The sequence below is a fragment of the Prionailurus bengalensis genome, chromosome A3 (assembly GCF_016509475.1).
Source record: "Prionailurus bengalensis isolate Pbe53 chromosome A3, Fcat_Pben_1.1_paternal_pri, whole genome shotgun sequence".
Taxonomy (NCBI): domain Eukaryota; kingdom Metazoa; phylum Chordata; class Mammalia; order Carnivora; family Felidae; genus Prionailurus; species Prionailurus bengalensis.
The window spans coordinates 90241846-90267787 of NC_057354.1; the positions used below are offsets into that span (position 1 = coordinate 90241846).

The 25942-nt window shown below is 42.5% G+C and overlaps 1 protein-coding gene across 2 annotated transcripts; it reads left to right on the forward strand.

Annotated features, from left to right (window-relative positions):
• The first annotated feature begins 739 nt into the window (after positions 1-739).
• LOC122497020 (STAM binding protein) lies at positions 740-25942 on the forward strand. Of its 2 annotated transcripts, none has more exons than XM_043603708.1 (10): positions 740-844; positions 2679-2896; positions 12760-12835; positions 13122-13217; positions 14300-14666; positions 17001-17125; positions 18004-18141; positions 23165-23277; positions 23819-23918; positions 25282-25942. In XM_043603708.1, the coding sequence occupies exons 1-10, from the start codon at positions 764-766 to the stop codon at positions 25336-25338; spliced, it is 1371 nt and encodes a 456-aa protein (XP_043459643.1). In that variant the 5' UTR covers positions 740-763; the 3' UTR covers positions 25339-25942. The 2 variants fall into 2 exon arrangements, with proteins under 2 accessions (XP_043459643.1, XP_043459644.1); XM_043603709.1 differs by lacking the exon at positions 740-844 and adding an exon at positions 848-918.

A 25942-nucleotide genomic window follows, 5' to 3' on the forward strand; every position in this document is an offset into this window, starting at 1 on the left:
ATTTGGTGTAAATAACTGCCTGTCCTGGCTGTAGGGGCAAGAACTGTGTCATACAGATCTTTGTGGCTCCATTGCTTTGCACAGTGACCCTTGTAAACTAAACACTTGATTTCAATAAATTGTGTTCTAACATTAAAAAGTTAGTCTTGGGGTGACTGGGTGGCTCAGTTGGTTAAGCAACCGTCTTCCCTTCCAGTCATGGTCTCACCGTTCGTGGGTTCGAGCCCTGTGAGGGGCTGTGTACTGACAGCTCAGAGCCTGGAGCCTGCTTTGGAGTCTGTGTCTCTCTGCCCCCCCCCCCCCAAATGAATAAACGTTAAAAAAAAAAAAAGTTGATCTTAAGGTTTTTTTCTAGGCTATAGAAGTCTGATACCTCACACTATCAATTTTGTGTAGGTAGTGACAAAAGCAAGCTGAAGTTTTAAGGAGTTTTTCTTTCATGGATTTAGAAACCCTGGTCAGTTTAGCCAGGTACTTGAATCAGTAATTCCCTCCTTGAATGTTGATTTGTGAATTTGTGTGAGTGTGGTATAGGGTCTATCTGGCAGGAAACTCGATCCCAAATCATTTTAATTCTAAAAACATAAGTTATCTTGGCTATTGGTTCCTTTAATTACTTGGCTTCCCCTTTCTTCCTTGTTGCTTTTCCTTTACCAAGATGGCCGACGTGGAGCCCTCTTCTCATTGGTCGTATTTTCGCAGGTGGCGGTTCTAGCCCCGCCCACCAGCTCGCCGCCCTGGATCCGGTGTTCTTGAGAGTATAATGAGTGGATCAGCGGGAGTGGGAGGGGCGGGCGCCGGATGTGACGTTTCCGGAAACTCCGAGTGTCGTCCGCGGGGACAGGTGGGGAAGGGTCCTGGGAATGGGGTGGGGTTGGGCCACTGAGCTTGTTCGGACTCTGAAAGGGAACGGCCGCCGTGAGTGTGGGGCCTGCAGCCTTCTCCCCCCGCGCCCTCTGCCCGGTCCTTCGCGCGCGAGGCCACTGATGGCTTCTGTCCCAGCCAGGCCCAGTGCATCCCCGCCTGCCGCGCTCAAAAGACCCGAAAACCTTGGATAATTTTGCCCTGGGTTGGCAGCTTGGGTTTGAGGGCCTTCAAGAAGGGGGCCACAAGCAGGTGTCAGGAGGTCCCTCTTTACTGAATACACCACCTCTGCGCATTCCTGCTACTTCCCTAGACCTCCTCCTTTCTTCCCCCTTGTTTGCGGGTGCCGCATCTCCTCTTTGGAGGGTTGCTCAGCCCTGTAGTACTGCTGGCCTCGGGAGGGGGTTCCATCCGCCTACAGATCCTCTTCTCAAAGCTACTGAGGCGCAACAAGCATCCTCTGCTTCAGTTAGTTTTAATGGGCTCTGGACTGAGTTTACTAATGAGGCAACCTAGGAAAGTTTTAGCAGCTTTCTGAGCCTCTAAAAAGGCTTTGGGGAGATGGAATGCCTCTGCATCCTTGGTCGTCCGCACAGCTTTTGGACTACTCGTAAGGGTGACTAGATAGGAAGCTTGGGGGAAGTGTGACCTAGAGATAGAATTGGCCAAGAGAGACCTCTTGGGGAGGGACTGGAGTGGAAAACAGAAAACCAGTGGCTAGACAAAGGAAACAAATGTGTGGATTTCTGGACAGAATCCAGGACAGAATCCTGACTGGAGGAAAAAGATCTCTGTTGGGAAGGAGCAAATTTAAGATCGAAGACAAAATGGGTTACAGTAGACTTAGGGCCTTGAATTCTAGTATATACAGTTTGTATATACCAGAACGTGCTGGCTAGGGTGTGCTGTAACTCAATGTGTAACAAATACCCAGATTCTTTTTGAAAATGATGGTAGAGTGTTATCTGATTGGAAGTTGGAATCTGATTCTAACAGCAGAGTATCTAGAAAGATTGTAGAATTACTGCGGTTTGAAACACAGGAAGGGAAAAAAACTCTTAGGGTTTTTGTTGGTTTGTTTTTTGCATTCCCAGTTACCTTTGTGCCTGTTTGTTGTTTGAAGAATGCTTAGTCTTTGAAGATAGATTTGAGTAAATTGTTTTGTTTTGTTTTGTTTAGATCTAAATTCCTTACCCTCATGTGATGAATGATGTTGTGGATTGACTGGAATAGTGGTTTAGTGAGCAGAACTAAGATTGTGAGCATTTGTTCCCAGACCAGTTCCCCTCACCTTGTATTCAGATGTGAAAAAGTACACCATAGAAAAATGTCAGTTACTCTCATTAAATACAAATGATCAAAGTTGAAATCAGTTAAAAATCTTTATGAAAGTTCATTGAGCATACAATGTCAGGTACTGGAGTAGATGGAAATGGGTAGCTGGTAGGAGAAATAATGCCAAAAATATAAGATACCATCCTTCCTTTTATGGCAGGGCCACCTAATGGTAGAGAGAATGATTAACTTGAAGAGTAGAACCGAACACCCATTATAGTTTACTCCCTGTACCACGTAATTATGGCACAGAGATTGTAGGCTTTTGAGTCTGCCAATACTTCTGTCATTGTGATGTGGGCTTCCTTGAGGGTCTCAGCTTTCCTGTAGGAAGGAGACTTTCTTTGATACAAGCCACAGCATATGGTATTTTTCTCTTAATTTCTTCATAAGGTAGAAGTTTGTGGGATAACCAGTTACTGTGTACTAGGCTGTGATGGGGACCATGGTGCTGATGCCACCTGTTTTTTCTGTCTCAGAACTTCTTGGTCCTGATGTCTGACCATGGAGACGTGAGCCTTCCGCCCGAAGACCGGGTGAGGGCTCTCTCCCAGATGGGTAGTGCAGTGGAGATAAATGAAGACATTCCACCCCGACGGTACTTCCGCTCTGGAGTCGAGATTATCCGAATGGCATCCATTTACTCTGAGGAAGGCAACATTGAACATGCCTTCATCCTCTATAACAAGTATATCACGTAAGACACCTCCAGGTTCCTTTTTCTTTTCCGGTGACTGATGCCTCACTCATTCTGCTCATGTGCTCATTTATTCTGCCCAGAATTGCTAAAAGTAGAGAACTTTACAACATCATTAGCATTAATCATTTTTGCAGGCAGCTCCTACATACCGACTGTCCTTGACATAAAGAGTCATGAGTACTGAAAGTGTTATTTTCATGACTCAGTGATTTCATGAGTAAGAGACCTAGCTTTTTTGGCCTGTGCCCACATGGCCCAGCTGTTAGACAAGGGAGATGATGGTTAAACTACACATGTTTTGTATTGATGAGTGTTTTTCCTGTCCTCTATTGAGGCAGCTAATCATAGCATTATTGCTGAGGGGTAGCAGAGCCAAAATTCCTCACCTCTACTTATTTTGTCACAAATTGAGTGATTCAGGAAAAAGGTTTTTCTTCTTAACCTTTATTATAGTCACGCAAATCATCAAATAAGTATTGACCGCCTACAGTTCATGTGACTCATCATAAGACCTTTCCCTTGAGGTACTTAGCTTCTTAGGGTAGGCAGCATAAATAGATGTCAGTATAATTAACAGGGACAACTTCCAAATCCCCAGTGATAATGAAATGATGTGTAATTTAGGAAGGGAATACTGTTAAAGGATCTCATTTATAATCTCTGGTCTTGCTCTTTTATAATAATACCAAGGCCTTTAAAAAAAATAATAACTATAATGTGTGTGTATGGCTCTTCATAGTTCCTAAGGTATTTCACCTGCATTATTCCATTTGATCTTCATAGCTGTGTGTGCATTGAAAGGATACATTGTCCTTCCATTCTACATGTGAGGAAACGTGCTCTGGGCTTAGTGATCTGCTTTGTTCCACACTTTAGAGTGACAAAACTCAGATTTCCTAACTCTTAATTCGGGATTCGGTCTACAACATAGGCCCTGTTTTTGTTTGTTTTCTTTTTGGTAATGTTCTGTGAGTTGAAGCTAGAGTTGAGACCATAGTGTTGAGCCACACTGACTACTTTTGGTTATTTTTGGGTATTTTTTGAAAAGGTAACATGTACATATGGTGGAGAATTCAGAAGGCACAAAAGGATATATATATATTTAAAAATGAAGTCTCCCGATCACTTCTCTTTTCCCCAAAATCTCAGTGCCCCTCCCCAGAGATAGTCACCCTTACTAGTTTCTTATATGTCCTCCCAAAAATAATCAATGTAATTCAATTGTATCATGTTAAGTTTTTGATCCCATACTACTCCGCAGCAGGGTTTGTCAACCTTGGTATTATTGACATCTGGGGTGGAATAGTTCTTTGTTGTGAGTACTGCCCTGTGCATTGTAGAGTGTTTAGTAGCATCCTTGGTCTCTATCCACTAGATGCCAGTAGCACCCCTCCCCCTCACTGAATTGCGGCAGCAGAAATGCCTCCAGACATTACCTGATGGTCTCTAAGGGGCAAAATTGCCCTGGTTGAGAACCAGTACTCTAAAGAAAAGTAGCACAGAAGCAGACTTCCTGGGATTCGTACTGTGTTTTTAGAGTCCCTTTAGTAGAAAAGGGACTGCTGTTGTCTATTTTAAGTTTAGAAGTAGTGCCTGTGTCCTCAGAGATCGTGCAGTCCATCCATGCCATCGTGCCCTGTTGTGTGACCTCAGTGTTGATAAAGTTTCATAGAGTTATAATTGTATGTAATAATAATATATAATTATAAATTTTGCCTCTCTTTTGCTATTATGAGTTTTTTTATTCCTTGGCACAGTGGGCACAAAATTTATTTTCCCGAGAAATCTCCTTGACTACTGTCCCTTTCTTTTGCTGCTAGTAGAAATAATATTCCTGAATATTTCCAGTAATCTTGTGGAGAGTTCTTCCAGAATGAGGCCCCTGGGCACAATTCTTCAAAGAATCATAATTGAGAAAGTTAATTAGAATCACAGAATCACTCTACCAAGTATTTTCTGAAGGACCTTCTGGATTCTGTTGCCCCTTGCCCTCAGGCCATATTCATTCAACAAATATATATTGCATACACCGGCTACCTGCTTGGCACTGCTCTAGGTCTTGGATATATAGGAAGTAAAATGGCCCCTGCCTTTACTGGTGGCCCTTTCTAGTTATAGGAGAAGACAGTAAACAGGTAAACAAATAAACATCTAGTCTCAAAGTAGGGCAAATGCTGTGAAAGGAACAAAGAGAGTGCTGTGACAGAGAATAACCAAGGGTGTCAAATAGAGTAAGGTCTGTCTGAGAAGGTAAGATTTAAACTGAAAGTTGAGGGGCGCCTGGGTGGCGCAGTCGGTTAAGCGTCCGACTTCAGCCAGGTCACGATCTCGCGGTCCGTGAGTTCGAGCCCCTCGTCAGGCTCTGGGCTGATGGCTCGGAGCCTGGAGCCTGTTTCTGATTCTGTGTCTCCCTCTCTCTCTGCCCCTCCCCCGTTCATGCTCTGTCTCTCTCTGTCCCAAAAATAAATAAACGTTGGGAAAAAAAATAATAAAAAAATAAACTGAAAGTTGAAGGATGCCATAGAGTTGGTCATTCCAAGAGCATAGACCAGAGTGTTTAAAGCAGGTGTAACTGCATTCAGAAGCTCTTGGGTAGGAATTACCTTAGTGTGTTCTAAGGATTGAAAGAAGATCATCATGTTTGGAGGGTAGCAGTTGAAGGGGGAGAATAAGATGAGGCTGAGGGCAGGTGGAGCAGAATCATGCAGACCACAGTAAGGAGTTTGTATTTTATCTTGACAGCGTTAGAAAGCCATTGCAAAGTTTTAAGTTTTAAGAGAGGTTATGACCTAATCTTACTTATATTCTGAATATATAAATTGGGGCTGCCATGTTGCAAATGGTGAAGGGTGTGTTAAGAGAAGGCAGGGAGATTAGTTAGGATACTCTTAATGGCAATTCAAGAGAGAGGCTGATGGCTTGGTGGAGTGTGGCAGCATGGAAAGAAGCAGGTGGATTTGTATTCTGGAGGTAGAGTCTATGGGACTTACTGACAGTTTGGGAGGGATGATGGTATCAAGGTTGATCTCAGGTTTCTGCCATGAGTAACTTAGGATGTGCTGGCCTATTCACTGAGATGGGGAGAACGGTGTAGAAAAGGGGTTGAGTAGAGAGGATATTCAAGAATTCAGGCCTGGTTTTCTTGACATGTTAAGGTGTTAAGTTTAGGAAGTTGGATGTACCAGTCTGAAGTGAGGAGAGGTCTGGGTTGGAGATACAAACCTAGGAGTCCCCTGCATATAGACGGTTCTGAAGCCGTGAGAACCACTGAGATCTTCTGGCATATAGGTCTTAATCTGGGGTCCTGGAACCCCACAGGGATTCAGAGGTAGAATCTGGACTCCATGAATTCGGTTGGGAAAAACTTTTCTTGTTTCCACTAACCTCTAACTAAAATTCAGCATTTCCTTCAATTTTGCACAGGAATAATAATATTCACAATATCACCAATAGAAATCACTATTTTTATATCACATTACAATTGATGCTGATATCTCGAAATAGCATTTAACACTTGCCACTGCTTCTGAATTACAGTACTGTTATTGAAGCCACAGTTAGAGATCCTTTTTAAAATGTATTAATAATATATTAATAAAGAAGCACATGTTACAATTTTTATATTTTGAAAACTGTATTTCAGTAGAATTGGCTTCTTTTGTAATCCTTTATGTTTTGTATTATATCTTTAAAAAATTATTCTGTGGGGTCCATGAGCTTCATCAGATGCCAGAAGGATTCCTGACACATTCAAAGATCAAGAAAGCTTAATAATAAGACTGTAGAATAGGGGCTCCTGGGTGGCTCAGTCGGTTGAGCATCTGACTTTGGCTTAGGTCATGATCTCACCACTTGTAGGTTCGAGCCCCGCGTCGGGCTCTGTGCTGACAGCTCAGAGCCTGGAGCCTGCTTTGGATTCTGTCTCTCTCTCTCTCTCTGCCCCTTCCTAGCTCATGTTCTGTCTTTCTCTCTCTCTATCTCAAAAATAAAAACATTAAAAAAATTTTTAATAAAAATAATTAAAAAAAAAAAGACTATAGAAGAGACCTGAGGTTGGTTGGGGAGGGAGGGCGGGCCAGCAGAAGAGACTCAAAGGGAGGTTTGAGAGGCAAGAGGAAATCCAGGAGAGAATGGTGCATTTGCAGGAGAGTGGCCAGGCTGTGTGAGAAAGGGTCAAATGGGATGGGTGAAGTTTTGGGTTTGGTGTCGTGATGTCATTGGTGATCTTGGTAAACAGTTTCACCAGAAGGACTAAGAAGACATTAGATTGGAGTGGGCTGAAGAGTCAGTGGACAATGAGAAAGTAGAGACCGTGAGTCCCGTCCAGAGGTGGGCAAATATTTTCGTAAAGGGCCAGATAGTAAATAGTTCTGGATTTGCAGGCCATTTGATCTCTGTCACAACCTCTGTCTTGTAGTGTGAAAACAACCATTAGATAACACATGCACGAATGGGTGTGGCTGTGTTCCAACGAAACTTCATTTACAGACACAGATGGCAAACCAGATTTGACCTATTAGCTGTATTTTGCCAAGCCCAGGCATAGATAACTCTTTCGAGGAGTTTGGTAGGAGGAGTGAAGTGAAAAAATGAGGAAGTAATTGAAGGGGGACAAGGAGTATGTGAATGTGTGGTGTGTATTTTAAGATGGGAGATTCTAGAGCATACTATTTGCTAATGGAAAGGAACCTGTGAAGAAGGAGAGGCTGATAGTACGGCACAAAAAGAGAGTTTAACTGTTGCAATAAACTCTTGAATAGGCAAGCGGGGGTAGGATTAAGAGGACTTAAATTGATATTGTTCTGTGACTTGGGGTTGCTTTGAGTGACATGAATATCCATGTTAACGGCAAGATCAATATGGGGAGTCTGTCCCTGTACATGGTGCCCACTTACAGGACCATTTAATATGATGAAGTAGGCCCTGGAGGAGAGCTCAGTGAGAAGATGGTGGCATGAAGCAGCTCATTTACTTAATTTGCTAGATTCGGAGTTTAATTTGGGACTTTGTTGGATTGGCTTGACCTGAAGCGAAACGTGTAGCTACCTTCATTTTTCTTGCAGGTATCTTCAAGACCCTAATTCTGATTCTGTGAACTGACAAGCTGTAGGAGTTGCAAAAAAGTTCTGGCTTAATATTCTCAGTCTGTTTTTCCACCGCATTTTACTTGGTTAGATTCTTGTCAGTAACAGTGGCTCACTTTGGCAATTATTACTACTGAGGAGGGAGGAGGGAAGGGAGCAGGCATCTACCTCACCACTCCTCTGCCTCCCCCACTATTGCAAGTCATTGTTCTAGACCTTTTGTGGGTACTTCAATTCCGGATTTTAAAAGGCATGTTTGTTCTTTTCCCTGGGCAGTTCAGGCATCTTAATGATCTGAAGCACATTTCCCCCCCAGAGTAGGCACGCTTTGCCTTTTGCAGACCCCAGTATAGCAGGATCTTCAGCATATTAAATCAGTACATATTTTCATGATGAGCACAGACAATAATCCAGGCAGTGAATTCTTTCACAGCTTTTTATGGTCATTGACTAGGCTACACAAAAGGGAGTTACAGAGGACTTAGGCACTTCTCGTCTGCTGTGTGAGCCTCCTATAACACAGACCTGCTTTCTGAAAGTCGTCTGTCACCTGCATTGACAATGTTTTCCATTGGGATTGGGGCTTACAGACTGAAGAGGGTTTTCATCTGTGATCGTGCTCACTTTGCTCAGTAACTTCTAAGATAGGAAGAAATAAGAGGAGAGTCTTTTAGCCATCCACGTTACAGAATTTCTGCTTGGCTTTTTAAATTAGTTTTTTTCTCAAACTATCCAGCGAGGGAAATATTAAAGCAAAAAGAAGAGTCACATCCCCCAGAGGTGACCACTGTCCTTTCTTGTGTGTCCAGGAAAATGTATATGTCTGTGCAAGCACATAGGCTCACACGTTTATCCTTTTTTTCTTAAAGCTTGAATGAGATCATACAATATATTCTGTTCTACAGCTTGCTTTCTTAACAGTCATATCTTTCCATACTAGGACATACTGATCCATCTCATTCTCTTCAGGCTGTTTCTTCTGCCTGGAACGGTCTTGTCCCAGGTCTCTTTATGGCCTCCTCCCTTCCAGTCCTTAATTAAATGCCATCTTCTTGGCGATGCCTTCCTTAGCTGCCCTATCTAAAATCTTACTCCTTCTCCTGTCACTTCCTATTCCCCTTCCCTATTAATGAGTTTCTCCTGGCACTGATTATATATATATTGTTTTGTTTTATTGTCTGTTCCCCCCACTATAATGCACACCCTCTGCTGGGAGGGATTTATGACTGTTCATAGCCAAATCCCCAGCCTTTACAGTAATGCCTGATCCCATAGTAGATGCTCAGTAAATATCTGTCGAATGAATGAGTGAATGATTATGTTGTTTTTCACATTTGAGTGCAGCATAATTTATTAAATATTCCCCTATTGATGGGCATTTAAGTTTTCATTTAAGTTTTTCTCTACTTTTATGACCAGTGCTATATTGAATAGTCTTATATCTTTGTCCTGTTGTGTACGATAAATTCCTAGAGGTGGAATTGTGAGTTTAAAGGATATACAAATTTTAAAATTTGAATAGTTGTCTCCCCTCCCCACCCCCAAGAAAATTACAGTCCTATGATAATACAGCGTATTCTCAAATTACAGCCCTGTTAAGGGTGTCTAAGGACACCCATTTCCCAACACCCTGTGTATACTGGTTATAATCAACCTTTAAGCCATTGCCAATCTGATATATGGAAATGGTACCTCATCTTAATTTGAATTTCTTTCATTATAAGTAAAGTTGAATACCATTTCATATACTTACCTTTTGTGTTTCCTTTTCTGCATATCTCTTTTTATCCCCATCGTCCCAATAGTTTGCTTTGCTTGTGTTTTTGCCAACACATCTTTGCTTTGGTACGTTTCCCTTTCTAGGCTGCAACCAGATCTAACCCAGAGAACAGTATACCTCTGGGCCACAGGTATTCTACACCTAGAACACTTCTAGCCCTGGTGTTCACATCTTCATCTGTTCTTCTTGCTCGCAATTTTTGTTTATTTATTAGTGAAAAACAATCATATAGCATACAGAGCAATCATAGTAGATGTTGGCTAGGTTCAAGGCACTGTGCTCAGCACTTTTTTTTTTTTTTAATCTCTTTAAATGTCACAGCAACCCTATCAGGTAGTACTAGTTTGTCTCCATATATATAACTCATATATATATGTATATATATATATATATATATATATACACACACACATATACATGTACATACACACACACACATACATATAAAGAAGGGTAGTGAGACTGAGTAACTTGCTGGAATTCACACAGCTTGTAATGGCCAAGCCAGGATTTGAGCCCAGGCAGGCTGCGAACTAAACGCTGAGCGCTATTGACTCCTGTACAGGCAATGGGCAACGTTGCCAGTTCTGTTTTCAAGAGACCCTTCTGCCTGTATGTTCCCCATTCAGAAAATTGACTACAATTGTGGAAACAAGAGAAACGTATTCATGTACAGCTCTAGAAGTTTCATCTTTACTTATAAACTAGATTCCACTGCATGGTTCAAAATCAAAATGATAGAAAAAGGCGTATGGTGAGAGGTTTCACTCCCACTCTTGTCCCATCTGCTCTATTTCCCCTGCCGTCTACTTTCCTTAGTTTCCTGACTTACTGTGTACTTGGAAGTAAATGTATGTGTACGTACACATGCAGAATTTTCCCCCTTTCATACTTATAAGATAGCATACTATATGTACTTTTTTATACTTTGGGTTTTTTTACTCAGCTCCTTCAAAGGTTTTAAGACCATTTTATTCCTCAGATATTTATTGAGTGCCTCTTCATCCAGGCACTGTCCCAGCTTTAGAGGGACATGCAAAGAAGCACAAGACACAGGAATCTCTGGCCTCAGGGACTTCACAGTTCTTCAGGCTGATAGCACAAGTGAATATAAAGTGTGGTGTTTATACGACATGGTACTATATTGGCTGATTCGGGCTTTCATACAAAGCACATGTAGCCTGCTAAAGTTATGAACAGGTACCTTGGTCTTTTAGGGCCAAGGGAGAGTCATTGAATTACAGGTCTCTTGAACACAAGAACTAGTCTTACTTATCTCAACATCTTCTTCAAGACTCTATTGGTGAAGAAACAAATCTGTATTTATTTTAAATATAGACTTCAAGGAAACTTTTATATCTTTTTCATGAACCCAAAGGGAAGTGTTTTAGAATCATTTTGATTTTAGAATTCATCCTTGGCTGAAGGGTCTTGTCAAATTGGATTGAGATAAAAATTTCATGTGCCTAGTATAGAACCAAGGGAGGAGGGCTCATCTAAAAAGAGTTTGCTTTGGGGTGGCTCAGTCGGTTAAGCGTCCAACTTCGGCTCAGGTCATGATCTCATGGTTCGTGAGTTTGAGCCCCACGTTGGGCTCTGTGCTGACAGCTCAGTGCCTGGATCCTGCTCTGGATTCTGTGTTTCCCTCTCTCTGCCCCTCCCTTGCTCATGCTCTCTCTGTTTCTCAAAAATAAATATTAAAAAAAATTTAAATAAACAAAAAAAAATGAAAAGAGTTTGCTTTGGGCTCCTGGATGGCTCAGTCAGTTAAGCATCTGACTTCAGCTCAGGTCATGATCTCACAGTTCTTGAGTTCGAGTCTTGCATCAGGCTCACTGCTGTCAGCGCAGAGCCCGCTTCGGATCCTCTGTCTCCCTCTCTCTCTGCCCTTCCCCCACTCTTTCTCAAAACTAACTAAATAAAAGCATTAAAATTAAAAAAAAAATAAAAGGAGTTTGCTCTCGTGGGGGTCATCTTCTTTCCCCTTACTGAGCTGTCCTCCTCTGTTTACTCCCCGTGGGCAGAAAGTAGAAAAGAGTCAGTTAGTCCCAACTCTAGTACAGTATTTTAGAACTGTGGGCAAACTCCCCTCAATTGATTTGTTTTGGGCCTTAGCTTGTATATATTACAACTTACTTCTATTAAAGACGTCTTTGTTCAGTACCCACCCCCCCCCCAACAGTTCTGGACATTCCAGGACCATGTGGAGGCAGTGTGATACAGTGGTTAGAAGAGCAGACTCTGGAACTGGTCTTCTGGCTTTGGAATTCTTAATCTGTTACTTTGGGTTGTGACAAGTTGTGACAAATACTTCTTTGTGCTTTCACTGTCCCCACATAGACATCATAAATGTTAGAGATCTGTGAATATTTTCCCCACTGAGCTTTACAGCCAGGGACAAAATGTAAAGAGAAAATCTAGCCCTTATATTTCTCTAAGAACTTTTTATCAGGACCATAATGCAAATTACAACGTAACACGCACATAGTATATACATAACACATGTACCATCTAAGCATCTTAGTGCTTAGTATGATGCAAGGAATATTCTGCTTTGAAGGAGGATGGATCCCAAAGAAAAAGAAGCCAAGGTTAAGGTCACAGGGCTAATCATAGAACATGGGTTTCCTGCCCTTGGCTGCCAAACTGTTATTTGAAGAAGAATTTGTGACAGAGGCCCTTTCCTTTGGAAGCCTGTCACTGTAATAAGAAAAGAATCTCTTTGGAGGTATATTTTTGGGCACAAGGTAGGTTTGCTTTTCTCCCCTCATCGTTTTAGTTGTGGGAGTCTAGTGCTTCCTGCGCACCTAATTTGGGAGAGGAGGGAAACATAGGGTTGGAGGTGGGTGGGGAACATGGTCACTGGGTGTGTATTATCCCTCCCCTGAATGTCTGGAAACCCGTCTTGCAGTGGGTGCAGGACAAGGGAGTCGCCTTGCTTCAGAGTCTGTTGGGCATTTTCTTTGCATGATAATCATTCTGATCCGTTCCTTTAGGCTCTTTATTGAGAAACTACCAAAGCATCGGGATTACAAATTGGCTGTCATTCCTGAAAAGAAAGACACAGTAAAGGTGGGTCTTCACTCTCACTGTTGCCCATCTAAAAGCTTCAAAGCAGCACAGACTAACTTCAAGGTAAAAGTAGTGGTGTCCGCATCTGAGCATCAAATCCGCCAACGGGAAATAAGGCCATTTCACCAGATCAGTTGTGAAGTAGCAGGTATGGGACAGTAGGGGGTATTTTGCATTGTTTTTGGAAACGTTGTTGCCATTGCCAAGTTGTCTTAAGTCACTTTACTTCTCTACTTCATTAGCTAGGAATTATCCTAATTCTCAGTTTTTGATTTTTGTGTCTCAGAAGTTAAAGGAGATTGCATTTCCCAAAGCAGAAGAGCTGAAGGCAGAGCTATTGAAACGATATACCAAAGAATATACAGAATATAATGAAGAAAAGGTAAGTATATAATAAAAAGGAAATTATTTTGCTTTCTTAGGCTGTGCCCTAGGATCGCGATACGATATTTTAACAGGTCTTGTGATTTTAGTGTCATAGTTTATTTTTTTCAGCAAAGGCAAGAAACTCAAAAGAGTAGAACACAAGTGTTTAGGCTGAGGATTCTAACATATTTAGCCTGCTTGTCCTGGAGGGTGATTTGAGGGACAGAAAATCTGTTGCTTATGTGCTATATCTAGAGGGAGAACCTAAGAGCAGTGAAACATTTCACTGAAACGTAAGTTTTTAGATCAGTGAATTTTGGGATATTGATTCACATTTGGTTATACCTGTTTATAATACTTGTTTTTCAAGCTATTTTCAAATGCTTCTTGTTAGGAAGAGTTAGTTAGAGCATGTGGAGAAACTCCCAAGGCACTGCCTGTGGTCTGTGTCAGATGTGAAACTCGCACTGCCGGCAACTCCAGACTATTTTGTAGCGCTCTGCTGAGCCCTGGACTCTGTTCTGGACTCTGATGTTGAAAATCAGCAGAGAGGTAAACAGCTATGAGGCATATATTTCTAAGGTACCGAGTGAGTGAAAACCTTAATGAGGGTGATTGTTACTTGATGTTTCTTGTTAGTTTAAAATGTCACTTCGTACTGAGCTAGTCACCAGCTAAATTTTGGAGGCTTCCTTTTGGGTTAAAATTCTGTAAAGACCCCCTTACTTCGGATACAGAATGTATACATGGTAGAGTTAGAGAATAAAACTGTGTCTGATACAGATTATGCAGTGCGAACAGTAAGTTGCATCAAGATTTCAGTTGAGAAGAAAATGTCTTAGTAAGAGCCATTGGGGAAGGGTACTGAGGGGGTCGGGACCGTCACTGTCCTTGAAGAGTAGGTCTGCCGTGGCCTGGTAGACACAAGCGGTGACCACTTGGGCAGACGTGAGCTGCCGAGGGAGGCACAGATTCCGTGTTGGGAAATTGGGCCAGAGCAGGGGCACGCTTTAGGAAATCCCTGCCGCAAAGCCTTGTCCCCCCGAGATGCGAAGTCACCCAGGTGTCAGTTGTTAAGCCTAACTCCTTTCTTTTCAGAAGAGGGAAGCGGAAGAGCTTGCCCGGAATGTGGCCATCCAGCAGGAGCTGGAGAAGGAGAGGCAGAGGGTGGCACAGCAGAAACAGCAGCAGTTGGAGCAGGAGCAGTTCCATGCCTTTGAGGAGATGATCCGGAACCAGGAGCTGGAAAAGGAGCGACTGAAAATCGTGCAGGAATTTGGGAAGGTGGACCCTGGCCTAGGGGGCCCACTGGTGCCTGACTTGGAGAAGCCCTCCCCAGATGCGTTCCCCGCTGTACCTGCCACGTCCACACAGCCTGCGGACTGTAATACGGCGGGAAGGCCTGCCAAGCCACCCGTGGTGGACAGGTCCTTGAAACCTGGAGCGTTGAGCAACTCAGAAAGTAGTGAGTCCACTTGTTCATGCCCTCTTCCATCTCAGGGGCAGCCAAACAGAGTGTCATTCTGAGGGGGTTGCCTAAGATTACCTCCATTATCCCACTCATCAGGCTCTGGTCACAGAAGCCCCTTTGATCGATATTGCCATACTGTGTCCTGTCACGCTGGCCATAGTATGAAAGTGGCCTTTGCTTAAGCCGTGTAACTTACCTGGCCCCAGGTCGATATTCGGAAGAGCTCACAATGTCCTTGAAAGTCAGACCCTCAGCTTTTAAGGATTATATAGAGACTCAAAATGTTCAGTGAACCAGAGACCACTGTTGGTTCTCTGGAAGGGAAATTTCATAGCGCCACTTTACAATTCAGCAGTTGGCCTTTAAAAAGTGAAAAAGGGTTACCGAATGCTGTTTGCCCTGGATGTGTTCCCAATCCTTAAGGAGCTTGGTCATGGTAAATACTATATGTAGTCAGTGATAATTCAGTCTAGTCATAACAGCTATTAGCAGTCTTTCCTCCTCTCACCAAAGCTTGCCTATCTGAGAAAATAACAATAGTGGCAAAATGATGATTATACCTTGATTATTAGAATAGATCTTTTGGGGAAGGAATTTCAAGTATCACATGAGGAAGTCAGCTTTGCAGAAGATCCACTTCAAAGGGCAATGTGAGAGTGGGCAAGGGATGCCAGACCCCGAAGCCTGGCCTTTAGGTTTCTCCCACATACTTGGCAGGCTAATCTCCCACCACTGCCTGTTCCTTCGCATGTATTCCGTGCTCCAGTCAGATTGGACTCTCATGTTCCCGGAGCAGCCCCTGGACTAGCTTATCCAAAGAGGTGTGTTAATATTTGCCCTGAGCCTAAAATATCCTTTCTCTATTTCTGCCTTCTCTGCTCATCTTAAAGTTTTGCCAGGTCTCCTTCCCTTCAATCAGATTGATTCTGTTCTTGAAACTCTCAGGGCTCTTATTATCTGTAATGCAGTTGACATCATTTACCTGATAGTGTAGTCATTTGTCAGTAACTAGATTTTAACTTTTTACTGGTTGGGGCTTGAGTCTTATTCATATTTGTGTTCCCTGGAGGTTAAGCACAGTGTATGCACTGGAATGCACTCAGGAAGTGATTATGGAATTGAAAGGAAAGGACTGTGCCAAGCCTTAATTCAGAATCCTCAGATATTGTCATCAGACTATCATGTGACTGTGTGGTCCCTGGTTTGTTACCTCTCCAGCAATTCAGAGCTCGCTGTTGAATGTGCAGAAACAAAACATCCTTTTGCACTTAAAAAAATTTTTTTTGTAATCTTTATTTATTTTTGAGAGAGAGATGGAATGCGAATGGAGGAGGAACAGAGAGAGAGGGAGACACAGAATCCGAAGCAGGCTTCAGGCTCTGAGCTGTCAGCACAAAGCCTGACACAGGGCTCGAACCCATGAATGGTGAGATCGTGACCTGAGCCGAAGTCGGACGCTTAACCGACTGAGCCACCCAGGCACCCCATGTACTTTTTGTTTTTTTTTTTTTAATGAAAAGTGACCATGAAAAACACCCTTATTTGAGCCTGTGGGCTCTCTCTCAGGGCTTTTCCGTGGTGTCCAGGGACTGGGCCTATCCTTGGCATTCTGAACCAGGCTTATAAGCTGCTCTGTGCATTCATGCCTCTTTTGAGGACCAGAATGTGTTTTTCGTGGTTTTGTTTTGGCACTTTAGCATTCTTCTAAATGAATAAATTCAGCATTAAGTAGTTATCCAAAGTATTTTCTGTTACCCAGGATATCTCTGGTGTATTTCTTTATAAGTCGTACTCTCCAATATTCTTATCTGAGATAAAAGACTTAAAATAAAAATAAAAGCTCAGTGGAGTGAGGAGGTTATTTTTTTTATCCTCTGTGTTAGACTATGACAGAGAATTCCTGGATATCTCAGGAACTTGTTTGTTTTCTTTTGTTTTTCAGTTTTTGTTTTAGTTTTAAGTAGGCTCCATACCCAGCATGGAGCCCAATGTGGGGATAGAACTCATCACCCTGAGATCAAGACCTGAGCTGAGATCAAGTGTCAGATGCTTAACTGACCAAGCCACCTAGGCACCCCAAGAACTTGTTTTAAGTAGTAGGTTACCCTCATCTTGAGTGATTAAAGCCTGTTTTCTTAAAGTAATGTGCTTGCAATGGCTGTGCCCACAACCCTCTTCCTTCTGTCGTTAGGCTGAGATCCCCACTCACTGCCCATAGTTCGAGGAACCCCAGTGATTTGGCTTTGCCCTCCCAGGACTGCCTACTCTGGGGCCTGCTTGGGAAGCCTCTCCCTGTGGTCTTACACTTTTCTCCTTTCTCCATTACAGCTCCTACAATCGACGGACTGCGCCATGTGGTGGTGCCTGGGAGGCTCTGCCCGCAGTTCCTCCAGTTAGCCAGTGCCAACACTGCCCGGGGAGTAGAGACATGTGGAATTCTCTGTGGAAAACTGGTAAAAAACAAACGCTTTCCTGAGCTGAGCCTGTTTCTTCCCCCTTGGCCTCCTGTGACTCTGAGAGAAGATATCCAGGGTCAGTTACTCTTTGCAACGATCCCTCTGCAGAAGGAACCGTGGATAGCATAATGCAATGTTACTTTGGATTTGGTGACCTTGCATTTCATTGATTTTCTCAGTCCCTTGAATCGAACTGATTATTTTAATTCTAGTAGTAAGAAATAGCTAATTCTAAACTTGGGAGACCAAGAGTCAGCGTTACCTATATATCAGTTTCTGAGTACCTGCTTTATGGTAGGCCTGGGAATATAACATATGTAAGGCTATCAGCCCAGCATGCGTCCACAAAACCTACCAAAGCATTTTGGAGCAATGGGAGCTACACCCCCGAAGAGAAATAGCACGCTGAATGGTATACGCAGTAGAGCACTAGGAGTTGGGAGGAAGGAAAGATCACTGAATAGAGGCACTTGAAGAACCCATTACTAACTACTGAATGAATAAATGAGTGAAGGCAATAGACTAACACTGAGCCTTTGAGGATGAGAAGGACTAAGAGAAACAGTAAGAGGGAAGCTACCCTAGACATGAGCAAAAGAAGAGAAATGGTACTATCCTGGAGCTTCTTGGGAATCAGAGGCAGACACTTGTGGCTGCAGCCAGAGGCACCTGTGGCTTTGCAGAGTGCCCTTTGCAGTGCACATGAGCAGCTAAGGTTGGGAACCGCTGAGGTGAGGGACTCAAGGAGCACGAGGACTCTTGCTGGGGTGGGAAGGGCCTTCGCTTGTATAGATGTTTAACTTGCCACAGCTGTGACCACGTGGGGTTGTACAAGTGCCAGGGAGTGGTGACAGGCTGCTTTTCTCCTTTGACAGATGAGGAATGAATTCACCATTACCCATGTTCTCATCCCCAAGCAAAGTGCCGGGTCTGATTATTGCAACACTGAGAACGAAGAAGAACTTTTCCTCATACAGGATCAGCAGGGTCTCATCACACTGGGCTGGATTCATGTAAGCAATTCTGAGCTCTCTGAGGGTTAGTCCTCTCTTCTCTCACCATGTGGTAAACACACTGCTTGTTTCTTTGAGCAAAGTGAATGGCATGCAGATTATTTAGATGAAGGTTTTTCCCTCTTTCAGATGCAGACTAGACGTTCCTAGCATACTTGACTGCTTCCACTCCAGTATTGATTTCTGGGAACTACTTAGGGCTTTTTCATTTTCCTCATTTTAAAAAAATGGTTTAATGAAAATGAACTTCTTTCCCTAAAGTCCCAGTTTCCTTGTGAGTGTGAATGGTGATAAAATGCTGGCCTAGAGTATATATGGATATTGACTGTGGAGGTTCTGCCTACTTCATACAAATGGTGTTCCTGAAAATATCCTGAAAATATTTTAATGAACCAAGGAAGTTAATTAATTCAAATGCTTGCATTTGGTCTTTGTTAAAGCATAAAGCAGCATACACCTTTATGTAAACCAGTAGGGTCCTTAATATAGTGGATTTTCAAGTGTCTTCTGTAGTCTTCTGGTGATATTTAGGTAAAAGGTAATTCTATCCCTAAAGAGTATTTCTGCATTTTCCTTCCTATTCCTTTTCAGCCGGTCACTCCACAAACCAAGCTACTTTTCGTGTTGTGTGATAGGCTTACATACAAGCAAGTCAGCTCGTTTCTGGATTTCGGGAGATTACACATACCTGTATGTTACAATTTGGGAAATACTGACCTGGGAGGCAGTCCCATGTGCCTGTGTCCTTTCTCCATTCTGTGACATTAGTATTTGCCTTCTATTGTGTATCTTCCATTATAGTATATGGGAAGTAGAGAACTTTTTTCTTATCTGCTGGGGGATACAAATTTGAGAAAGACACGACTTTAGTCTCATAAAGTAGATTAGACAAAGAGACAAGTAGTAAGTCTTCCCGGGAGGCAGAATGTGCCAAGTGCCTCGAGAAGTACAAACAGCACAATCAAATTGAGGAGGGAAGGACTGCACCTGGCAGGATTTACTAAGATTTTGACAAGATAGGCTAAGGGAGAATTCCATATGCAGGGAGCAGCACTGGAATAAGCAGACTGTGTTCCTAAGATGTTGAGGTCCAGTTGGGGTTTATGTCAGGAATCGTAGTAGATAAATAGGCTTTAATGTGATAACATTGGAGCAGTGTTCTTGGGGGGAGGATCTTGGGTGGATAGGCAGAATAGTTCTGCTTTTTAGTAAGTGGGGAACTTTTAAAGGTTTTTGAGTAGAGCAATGAATGATATGATCAAAGCCATTCTTTAGTATATCTAACATAAAGGCAGTTTTAAAGTAGGTCGGGGCAGGGAGATCATTTAAGAGGTTAGCGTGCTGATAAAATCTAATGATGAGAGCTAGGGTGATGGCATTGAACTTGGGAAGGAGATGAATGTTGAATTTCAGAGGATGTGGAGAATGAGTGAGAGGATGATGAGTAAAAGCCAGTGATGACAGAGAGCAGGCCTGACTCACAGGGCTGGCAGTGATTATCCCATAAGCAGAAACAGGGGCTCCAGGAGGATAGCTTACTTTGGAAGCAGGGCTAATTGTGTGTTCAGTTCTGAGCATGTTGAATTTAAAGTGTATGTGAGACATTTTGTCAGTGGAGGTAGTTATCAGGCAGTTGGCAGTGTGGCTGGCGCTGGGGGGCAGGGTCAAGGTGGGAAAGAGATCTGGGAGACCTCTGCATAGAGCCGACCTGAGAAGCCTTGGCACTGGAGAAGAACGGAGAGCAAGCTTGGGGGCAGGCCACCCAGGGGAGCGCAGGGAATAGTTGGTAATGAAGCAAAGAGGCGTGAGAGCAGGGCAAGGACAGTGTAAAGGCACAGAGCCAGAGGAGGAAGAGCACTGCAAACGTTTAAGAAGTAATGGGGATCGGGGCGCCTGGGTGGCACAGTCGGTTAAGCGTCCGACTTCAGCCAGGTCACGATCTCGCGGTCCGTGAGTTCGAGCCCCGCGTCGGGCTCTGGGCTGATGGCTCGGAGCCTGGAGCCTGTTTCCGATTCTGTGTCTCCCTCTCTCTCTGCCCCTCCCCCGTTCATGCTCTGTCTCTCTCTGTCCCAAAAATAAATAAACGTTGAAAAAAAAATTAAAAAAAAAAAAGAAGTAATGGGGATCAAGGATGTGGTCATGGTGAGACGGGCACTAATTTTTTTTTAAGATTTTATTTTTATGTAATCTCTAACGCCCAACATGGGGCTTGAACCCACAACTCTGAGATCAAAAGTCACGTGCTCCACCAACTGCGCTAGCCAGGCACCCCTACACACCAATTTTTTGAAGAGTTTAGCTCACGGGGAAAGGAAGAAAATGGGATGGTGGCTTAAGGAGTAGCCAGGTTGAGAGAATATTTGCTTGATTTATGGTTTAGCATAAAGGTTTGAACATGTGTTTTGTTTTGATTTTGTTTTTTTGAAACCTTTGTATTTGAAATATATAAGAAAGTACATAAGGGTAAATGGATATTTCAGTGAATCATGAAACAAAACATCTGTGTACGTGCATGACGCAGGTCAAGAGATAGAACATTGTGAGAGGCATGGTCCCACCCCCATGCTCTTGCCCTGTCCGCTTCCCCTCTGATACAGGCAGTCTCTCTCCTGACTTTTCCAGAAGTCCTTTGCTTTCTTTATAGTTTTACTACCCTAAATGCATATCCCTGAACTCAACAGTTTAGTTTTGCCTGGTTTTGAGCTTTATATAAATAGAATTATATGATACATATTCTTCTGTATCTGGCTTCTTTTGCTCAACATTTTTAAGGTTTACTTACATTCTTGTATGTAGTTGTTTCAATATGTTTGTACACCCAGTGAGCCAGCAGAGCTTAGTGGAGCATAGTGGAGCCAGGAGAGGAGATGTAAAGGGGCAGAGACAAGGGAATGCGAAGGTAGGAAAGTATTAAATCAAAAGTACAAAAAGGGGGCTCATCTTCATACGGGGGAGAAAACACTCATCCCTCTGAGACAGAATTGAAGGAAGAAAGAAAGATACAGAGATTTTGGAGGTCTGTTTGGAGGGGTTGATGGAATTCCTTTCATTCAACAGTGTTGCAGTCTAGATTCACTGCCTGGCAGGAGGGAGACGGGTGGTTTTAGGAACTGGAGGAGATGGGGGAAAGTTTGGAATAATCACGGTTTAGACTGCAGATAGAATTCAGCCGCAAATGAATAAAAGGATTTCTAAATCAGGGTTCAGCTAGGAACAAATTTAGAGCTGAAGTTTATAGTATTTCAGCTCTTTTCCCCTATGATAATTTCTGTGCCATTCCTTCCTAACTGGAGATTAAAAACAAACAAACAAGCAGGCTGTAAGGTTTGCTCAGATCTTAAAATTGGCAAGAGAATTATGCAGAAGATCAGTTCTTCCTTCTCCACTTTGCCAGCTGTAAAATCAGGTTCCCGGGTCAAAAAGTTTGTATGGTCATGTATTGATCACCAACTACTGTGTGAGCCTCCAGTCCAGTATTCGGGAGACTCCTTCATCTGGCTTCAGCCCTGCCTTAGCTCGTATCCCTGTCCTATGGCTGCTCTGCTCCCATCCAGGCACCGAGGCTGCCCCCAGCATCTGCTGTTCTTGTTCATTTCTGCTCCCTTGGTTTATTGTTTTCTCTTCATAAAAATGCCTTCCTCTGTCTCCAGCATGATGGACAAAACTATTTTTTTCAAGAAATCCAATTGTTAAGGGAAGGAGAAAGAGAAAGCACAATAGAGGGGAATAGAGACTCAAGACAGGGTTTTTTGATTTAGTTTAACAATTATTTATTGAGCTCCTATGTATCCCTATATTGTCTTTCTACTTTAGATCAGAGGCCTGGATCAGCTTGTTCCATGGCCTCGTTTGTTCCCAGTTAAAATTCTTTGTTCTAACTGTGGGATGAAAGGTGTTGGCACAGGCCTTTTGTCCCTAGCAGTCTGTAGGATCATATTATTAGGTAGAAACTTTTTTTCCTTTGTAGTCACCAAAGTTCTTACCTGCCCGATGAGGATCTGCGTGTGGATTTGCTGTCAGCACTCAGCTAACACGTTCCTGTCCTGCAGGCCTCTTCCACAGTGAGCTGGTCACAGCATTCTGTGGGGTGGTGCTTCTCAGATGATGCTGCACATAAGAATCATTGAATGGCTTTTTAAAATTTCAGGATGGCTATTTCTAGGGGTGGGGCACAGGAGCCTGTGCTTTTGACAGGCTCCTCAGGAGCTTCATTTTGTACATGGCAGGTTTGAAGATGCTGATCAAGTACACTTATTTATTTTCTGTGCTTTCTGTCAGTGAAGGTTGGTGGTCTTTTTGAGTCATATTGGGTCGTCTTTTTCCATTCTTGTTCTCTACAGTCACACCCTTCTAAGATTAACATAAGGCATTATATGGTTATTCATTTGTAAAAAAGAATGTGTTCAATAAAACATTAAATGATTGAAAACAATAGAAACTGAATGTACATTTCGATGGTGCTTTAACTGATTACCCTCAAATTTCAGTATCTTGGTCCTTTTCCCAAACAAGATAGGGTCCTTTGTATGATGTAACTACTATTGTCCCCTGCTTCTCCTATCCTTGGATGGTATGCTTTAGCCATAGGACAGCTTTTGTCATTGCCCGTAGAGCTCCACACTCATTCTTGACCTTTTAACACTTCTGTCTGGAAGAGGAATCATTCATCCAACTGTGGTTTGTTAAGTCCTTGACTTTTATCATTTTGAAATATTGGACAGCATATACCATCTATTCCAGAATGGATGACTCTCCATTGCCCTGAGAGAGCTTGTGAGGGGCCAAATAAGTCTTGATGATCAATTAGAAATTATGAGTTTCCTCTCATACTCATGTTAACCTATATTTGTTTACAGTGCTCAAAAGTAATGAACTTCAGGCATACCCTCTTGTGGCTGCCAGTGACTTTGTACTTGTGAGGGGATTGTGGCCAGCTATTGAGAACCATTTGGGTCTGTTTCCTTTATGGGCCAGGCTTGGCTGTTTCACTCAGAGGGTCTCAGACATGTTTTTCTCTTCTCAGACTCATCCCACGCAGACCGCCTTCCTCTCCAGTGTTGACCTACACACTCATTGTTCCTACCAGATGATGTTGCCAGAGTCAATAGCCATTGTTTGCTCCCCCAAGTTCCAGGAGTAAGTACATAGATGTGGTTCTGGGCATTACAAGGAGACAGTGGGGAAAAGCCTCCAAGGAAAAGTTCTCTATTTGGAAGACCTTGTTCTGTGTAAAGTATATAGACTGTGGTATTAACTGGCTGTTCTAAAAGGTTTCCTTTTAAGCACCATATCCGGATACTCCTACTATTCTTGTTTAAAAAGATATCAAAGCAACAATTTCAATGCTTTTCTAAGAAAAGGACATAAGAAATTTGAAGTGTTTGACTTGAAGCAATGGGAATTTCAAAAGACTGATGTCAGATTAGAGAATTTAAAATCAAACAAATTATCTCAGTTAAATTCTTTTTCATTCTAAATCCTGTTATTTACTATGAATTCTCCCAGCAAAACTAGTGTGGTGGCAGTGATGAGTCATTCCCTAACTCTGATTCATTCACCAGAAAAGAGACCTGTGTGCCAGCATAGTTTTGAAGCTGTCTCAAAATGAGTTCTGTGTGTGTGTTTGGGACTGGGTAGACACCTTTGCTTGATTTGGGCCTGCTTTTTCTTATTGCAGAACTGGATTCTTTAAACTAACTGACCATGGACTAGAGGAGATTTCCTCCTGTCGCCAGAAAGGATTTCATCCACACAGCAAGGATCCACCTCTCTTCTGCGTATGTATCTGTGTAGAAGAAATCAGGGCTGTGCTTCAAGCAGGGAGGACGGTCAGAGCTGATGAGGTGCATTGTCTTTTCTGACCCACATAGAAGATCAGCCTCGTCACTTATCTTTGCAAATCTTCCCAATAAGGACATACATGGGAAGCAGTGTGGGATAGCAGTGGATTTGAGTCATAGCTCTGCCATCGAAGGACTGTCTGACTTTGATCAGACTTCATCTTCCTGGGCCTCAGCCTCTTATCTGTAAAGGGGAATGACAGTGATGGTAATACCTACTTGATAGGGTTATTGAGAGGATTAAATGAAGTAATATGCAGAAAGCACCTGGTGCAGGAGCTGGCTTGTTAAATGTTAGGTTTTTTCCCTTCGTCAACACCAGTTGCTAAGCCTGTACTTCAATAAGGGATTTGAATTCAAAGGAAAAAAGCCATTTAAGATAGGTAAAATATATTTGATTTTGCAATTTTGCTTAAATAATAGGGATTTTTATGACCTTTCTAGGAAGCTTGTTTTCCTAAGTTGTATTCTGTGAATAAAAAGTTTCAGTTGCTGTTAGAGCAGTATGCTTCAATTTGCCCCTCAAATCTAATGTGATAGGCTGCTTCACTCCTTGCTGGCTGAGGGGGGTTATTTCTTTTGGGTTCATTAAAAAGTGACCAGTATGGAAAAGGGACTCAGAACCTTGTCACATAAAAGGAACTGGTGATGTTTAGAAGTGAAACCTCAGGGAGGCTCTGAAAACTGGCTTTAAGTTTCAGAAGAATTGTTGTATAGAAAGGTATCGAGTGCATTTCTTAGGACTCCCAGAACTAAAACTAAGACCTCGTGGAATGAGTTTTCAGCTGAGCATGAGAAAGCACTTTGTGACAGATCTGTTGAAAAATAGGTCAGTCTGCCTTAGAATGTAATAAGTGTCTAGGTACCAGGATGATGAAACAGAGGCTGCAAGAAAAGTGCCCAGGTTTTCTGTTATAAAGGCCTCTTTGCATGCCAAAAGTAAGCATTCCCCATGTGTCAGTGGGTACGCTGTATTAGCTGGTTGACATAGTGACCCCCAAAAAACTAACGAATTCAGCAATTCTTTCAAATAAGTCTGTATTTTGTGAATGTCTCTAGAATATACATTCATTTGAAAAGTGAATGAAGATATATGGGCCCACGTTGATTCAGGCTATGTACAGGTAGGGATTAGAAAGTTACTGATTCCCAGACCCCTTACCATAACTGCCATTTAAGTAGCAGCCTGGCTTCCAGACTGGGAACCACTGGTCAGAATAAGCATGTTAAGTAAGTTTTAAACAAATGACTTCCTAGAATTTTTTAGGACTTTCTCTTTCTTTCTTTTTCCCTGTTGTAGAGCTGCAGCCACGTGACCGTTGTGGACAGAGCAGTGACCATCACAGACCTTCGATGAGAACTTGACTTGAACACCTCCCAAGAATTATAAAACCATACCAGTGTACTGTAGCCCCTTAATTTAAACTTTCCAGAAAGCTCTGAAAGCTTTTTTAGACAGAATTGAAAGTGAGTATCACCTGGGGGAAAACTGATTTTCTGTTTCTGGTTTGAAAAAAAATAATTGGCTGTATTTCTTAGGCAAGTGTGGAGAATAGCATGACCATGCTAAGATAACCTTTCAGTCTGGCTGCAATTAAAAAATTAAGTTGTTAAAATGGTGTAGTGAACACTTACATACCCTTTGTTCTAGATTCACCAGTTGTTAACATTTTTTTTCTTCTCAGCTAGCCTTCTGGTTTCTCTGCCAACTTGTTTATTGTTTACCTTTGGAATTTTTAAGGGCATCTCTGCAGAAATTTGGAAGCCATTTAGAAAATCTTTGGGTTTTTCTGTGGTTTATGACAATATTAATGAAGCTTATTACATGGATGAGGGACAGCCCACCTTGACCAGATGGTGGGGCTTGAAAACCCTGAAGAATGATTTTTGTCAGGAAGTATTGTTATTTAACAAATATTTCAGGATATTTTTTCTTCTACAATAAAATAACCATTAACTTA